Raw genomic sequence first — 5,935 nt, forward strand, 5'->3', positions numbered from 1 at the left:
ATTTCAAGGAAGGTGATTGCATAATGCAATTACCATGCCAAAATTAATCCATCGACGCTTCAACATGAAAGACAAACATGTGCATCCATACATGCACAACCGCTCAAACAGAGAAACACAAACACATTTGTATTTGTGTAACGGCTCCTCACTTCCTTCAACAAAATGTTACATTTGAATGACGCCAGCTTTTCTAATGTTATCATGAAATCAGTTAAAATTCCCCCTGCCAAGAAAGACAAACAAGCACACTTTATGCTACAACTGTAAAAGCATCGTTGACTTTGATCACGACAGGATCGTCATGACGACGCCTTTACTTGGCCGTGGGATCGTTGATCTTGCCCATGAAGAGGAGGCTCTTGGTGGAGTGCTCCAGGATGAAGACGAGGAAGGGCCTGTTGAGCTTCATGGTGTCAGGCAGACTCATGGGCATGATCTCGATGGTGGTGGCCGCCGCCGCCTCCGTTCCCGTCTCGTCCACGCTCAGCACGGCCTTGTGGGACACCTGAGGAGCAAGCAGGAGGAGGCGGTGAATGTCTGTTTGGAATTTTAATGCAGCTCTGATAAAGCCGTAGGAGCTAGAATCTAGTAAAGGGTTTAATTCAGTATCCAAGTACACTACCAGTCAAAAGTTTGGTCACACCTGATTGAATGTACAATGTTTTTCATTATCTTAAAGCCAGTTTGATCTAAATGCTTAAAATTAATTTTTTAGACAAATATAAATAGTGAAGTTGATGCCCATGTATGAATTTCTTTCCAAACCCTTTGCCTTTCCATCAAGGCAAAGGGTGGCTATTTTAAATCTAAAATATAAGAGCTTTTATTTGTTTAACACTTTTTGGTCACTGCATAATTCCATTTGTGTTATTTCATAGTTTTGAGGTCTTTACTATTATTCTAATATGTAAAAATAGTAAAAATGTTAATTAATGTTCTGCAGTCAATTCTAAATTACGCTGCTCATTTTCATGCAGCACGTAATATTTTTAAAGAAGCCTTTGTAATCTCCCATAGTGTAGTAAGGCATATTCCCATGTTGCCTCTTTTTCCCATAACACACCGATGAAGCCGTGTTTACCCGTCCTACCTTAGAGACTTGGAGCTTGACGTCCTCGGAGATGCCAGAGAAATCGGCGGTGTCTCCAAAAGCGCTGCTGACGCCCATCTCTTTCAGCGTGGCGTCCAGGGAGGCGTCGGCTGAGATGGAAAATTTAGGCAGGAACAGATCCACCGAGCTGGGACACAAACACACAACATCAGTGTCAGAGGATTTACTGGAAGACACAGTTTGTTCAGTCAAGTTGAGCGGTGCTTGATCTGGGGTCACAGTACTTGCAATTTCAAGTAAAGCAAACACACCTCATATATTCAGAATTATCCGGATCACCCAGGTTGTATTCACCCAGCCGATTATGCAGAAAAAAGAAAACACCCCCAATCCCAACAAACAAATACCAAGACATTCCCTCGCTCTATCACTTTACCTACAACCAAGGCACAAGGATTCAAAAACAAATAAAACTCCTCTCTCACCTCCTGAAGAGGGAGTTGTGCCAGTGCCTGATGTACTCCTTGTTGATGTAGCCCTCCACCTCCGCCATCTTGCCCTCGTCGGGCAGCACGATCATCATGGAGGTGTTGCTCTTGTAGGGCAGCAGGATGACGGTGGTGTGGTTGTCCTGGTCCTGGTAGAAGTCGTAGCGGCCCGTCCTCTTCATCATGTCCACCTGCACCAAGGTGTTTTCGTCCACCCGGAAGTCCGCCTTGTGCGTGTGGGAGGCTTCGAAGGGTTTCTCCCACTTTCCTGCAGGAGGCGGTGGAGGGGGAAGATGAATATATTGTAGATAAAGACGTTTTGTTATTGTTAAATACTGCAATATGGTCTATATTCATCATAAATCATGTTTATTTTCACACATGGCTATCCAATGTCACTGCCCTTTAAAAAGGCACTGACTGCACTGGTGAGTTGTCATAGCACACTGTCTTTATTACCATACAGCCTTACTGGCACCTGGTGGATTTGCTTGACATGTATTTGTATAAATACACAGTGCCTATTTCCGTGTGCGCACATGCATGTAATTATGTGTCTAACTGTGTGTCCGCCTGACTGGGTGACAGGCAATCTGCATGCATGTTTCTCTCTCTCTCTCTCTTTGCGTGCCCATACATCCCTCCTACCTCTGAAGAAGACATAGTTGAGCAGCACCATGGCCGTGTCAGGGTCCAGGTCCTTCACCTGGTCCGTGATCTTGTCCTGGGTCTTCTTGGCGATGAATCGGTTGATCTCTGCCGCGGCGTCAGCAGGGGTGGCGAAGTCGACGGTGAAGCCCTCGCCGGCGTAGTAGTGCTTGGCGTCCTGCAGGAACTTCTCCACGGGCTTGAAGCCGGAGCGGAGGGCCAGGGCGTTGCCAACGTCCAGCTGCTGAGCCTCCTGGTTGTGGCCCAGCATGTGGACGAGATGCTCGTACGCCTCGTTGACCTGGGCCTGGGTCAGGTTGGCGCCGCTGTAGCCCAGGGCGGTGAAGACCTGGCTGTGGGTGTCACCGGCGGCGCCCGCGGACAACATGGACAGGGCCGCGGCGATGCCCAGCGGGGAGTAGAAGATGTTCTTTCCGGCAGCGGTCTTGGCGCTCAGGCTCTTGTAGAGGGCGAAGGCGAAGTCGGCGTTGGGAGGGGACAGCTTGTGGCACACGTCCTCTCCGTCGTGGCTGTGGGCCTCCCCGGGGCCGTGGTGGAGGTGGTGGAAGTGCTTCTCTGTGTGGCCCTGGTGGTCTCCCTCATGAGGGGCCGCCCAGGCGACAGCCAGCAGGAGGGCCGCAATCGCACAAATACCACGCATCTTTATCACCTGTCAAGATGGAAGGGAAAACAGGATTTGAGGCTTAGTTGTATTTCATCAACATCATAGTATTCATTGTAGTAGTTGATATTTGACTCCATAACCACGATATAAAATTAAAAAAAACACAAGGTTACTTCTAATAATAATAATAATAATAATAATAATAATAATATCTTTGCATAGAAGTATTGGGAAATAGTTTGATAGCTTATTGGGATGGAACATCACAAAATCATATCATCTAATGTAGGATGAATGTGAAGAATAAACCTGACATTAGCTGTAGCTCACAAGCTTTTAAACAGGACACACTGGGGAAATTATGTTGCTTCTAAACAGCTTTAACACTTCCATCACACATTATCATACATTTTGTCACCGCGTTACAAACCTTCACTTTTAAAGTGAACTCATTCCAAATTCAATTTTACTTCAAGCTGAAGTCTAAAAATCATCCAAAAATGAAGGTTACGTAAAACGCTCAGTACATGTGAATAAAGGGGAACGCTTACCGTCAATGTCCTCTTTGCCGGAGACAGTTTGGCAGCAGCTCTGCCCTTATAAAGCCCTAAAAGAGTCAGCTGACCGGTGGATTAAAGATTAACCAGGTTCAGCGGGTTATTCTCCGTCCTGTGCAGTGGGATATCAGGCCTGACTATCTCCACTGATGCAACACAGCTCACACAGCACTCATGGGTAAAACTGCTGCTGAGCTCGGGGCTTCTGGTCTAAAAAAAAGTGGGTTATATCTGCCTGCTTTCTCCTGTCTTGCATCACACACCTGGACTTAATGCTCAAAGCACTTCAGACACTTGAGACCCTTTTAATAGTTTTATAGTTTTATCTTCATTGTCAATTGCTGATGCGACACCCGAATTTCCCCTAGGGGATCAATAAAGTACTACAATCTTATTGGGAATTAGTCGTCAACACGACTATGCACAGCCACTTATGATCAGGTGCAGGTTGGTCGCAGGAATAAGACAGTCCATGAAAATAAATTATCCAACCGCACACTGTTAGACACAGGTGTGAGAAAACTCAAATTACATGACTTGGATCCTCGGCACATGATGTAGCCTCACATGATGTAGTACACCTATATCTAAATGTTTTGTTTTTTCTATTTTCTTCTATTTTTGCATATATTATATGGTTAAAAATATTATATGGTTAAAATGTTTAAAATGAGTGATGGCATGATCTTGTGACGAGGACCCAAGTAAACACCTGTGATTGTGCAATTGATGAGCGAACCTGAGGAAGCAACTGGCGAAACGCGTTGTTCGCTTCTCAAACCTAATCCTAAGAAAATAAAGATGTACATTAACAACGAAGTCTAACAGTGTGCGGTTGGATAATTTATTTTTATGGAAAGTACAATCTTAGTTTATCTTTTCTATAGTAATCAAAGATTGGAGAAAAATTTCCCCACTGTTGTGATCTCACTATATCAAACAGCAAATGATACGGTAGAAATCAGTGGTCTTTGACTCGTTCTATACAGGGGAATGTGAAGGGTTTCATTCCAAAATGTAAAGTAATTTTAGCTAATGTCAGCTTTATGTAAATCCATTTTGGAAAAGGAATTGTTACCTTATATTCATAAAATAGCATGAATGGGTATTCTAAATTGTAATTAATAGTCAGTAAAGCGTTGGATCAGTGAGCTCAAGGTAGTCTTTTCGCTGTTCACTCAAATTAGATAATATTAAAAGATGAGACCAATAAATAGAATGTCAGTTTCTCATGATGAGTCTTTATTTCCCTCTGTTAAACCATGCTGAAATAACAACAGAACAAAAGCCCAACTTGGCTCAATGTGTCAGTAGACACTTATAAAACAGTACATACGCTAATGACTTTATTCACTGTATTATATACAGCTGACATAATGACATATTTACACCTCTGAACACCTAACCAGGTTCTGCTAACTCTATATTAGGCGCCTGACTGGCTGATGATGGTAATAAACATGTCATGGTGAAAGACTGGGAGCAGATTAATAGGCTGACATTTCTGTTACTTGTGATAGATCTGTTGTCTTATTCATCAAACTATCCTCTATTCATCATCTCCCCAATGGGCTAAATATCACCGTGACATCTCCACAGGCCCGTCTGGTGCTGAAGTAAAAATGAGCTAATGTCCCAAAGCTACTGAACCCTGCTGCAATGTGAAAATGTAAAACTACATTATGGGAGTTTTCTTTTTTTGACACTGAACAAGCCTCGATGTTCTTGCAAAGCAATTTCCTGTAATTGCATAAGATGATAAAGAGATGTTAAAGGGGGGAAATGGATTGTAGAGTGCAAAAAATGACAAAAGAGAGACTGCTTTCGCAACGGAAGAAAGGTGCTTTATGTTTTAGCGAGAAAAGAAGCGATTAAATCACAAGGAGAGAGTCAAATTACTGCCATTTAAATGTCCTTCCTTTTCATCATTTTGTGAAAATGCAGAAACAAACAAGAGGCGTATAAATCATACTGTAATGCTTGGAAGTGCTAGGAAGTGAAACAAAACACATTCTGCTACTTGAGTGAAATCGCTTGTAATGCACAATCTTAAAAGCCAACAGTAGTTCTTTTGGATTTACATTTTTCCAAAATTACACAACATTTAAAGAAGCAGGGGAAAAATACACACCAAAACTGTAATGTAAGTGAATGCAGCATAATGTCAACAGTAAAAGAAGAAGGGATAAACAGAAGAATTTGATGTTCACTCTAGATGTCTCTAGGATCAATAATTTTCCCAATGAGCAGGACGAACCCTGTCAGTTCATCGTAGATTACGAGCATGAAGGGTCTGTCAAAGGTAATTCGAGGGGGGACGGAGAAGTCCAGCTTGGCGTCAGATCTCCCCCCGTCTGCTGACTTGGTCTCTTCCACCTCCAGTGTAACCTCATGCAGAGCCTGAGTGGAACGACACAGAAACAGGGGGGATGAGGGAATGGACTAGTAAAGACTATGGAAGAGAGAGAGAGAGAGAGAGAGAGAGAGAGAGGGAGGGAGAGAGGGAGAGGGAAAAAGACAGATGTGTAAGTATATCTGAGCATATCCATCCAAATGTTTAATT

General features: G+C 43.3%; 1 protein-coding gene across 1 annotated transcript; it reads right to left on the reverse strand.

The window, feature by feature from the left end:
- Window positions 1-316: 316 nt before the first annotated feature.
- LOC139927764 (alpha-1-antitrypsin homolog) lies at window positions 317-2,851 on the reverse strand. The gene is made up of 4 exons (XM_071920042.2): window positions 2,191-2,851; window positions 1,540-1,810; window positions 1,094-1,241; window positions 317-508 (listed from the first exon to the last, which is right to left on the reverse strand). Exons 1-4 carry the CDS (start codon window positions 2,849-2,851, stop codon window positions 317-319), a joined length of 1,272 nt encoding a protein of 423 aa, XP_071776143.1.
- Window positions 2,852-5,935: the final 3,084 nt, after the last annotated feature.

The sequence above is a fragment of the Centroberyx gerrardi genome, chromosome 18, assembly GCF_048128805.1.
Source record: "Centroberyx gerrardi isolate f3 chromosome 18, fCenGer3.hap1.cur.20231027, whole genome shotgun sequence".
Classification (NCBI taxonomy): Eukaryota; Metazoa; Chordata; class Actinopteri; order Beryciformes; family Berycidae; genus Centroberyx; species Centroberyx gerrardi.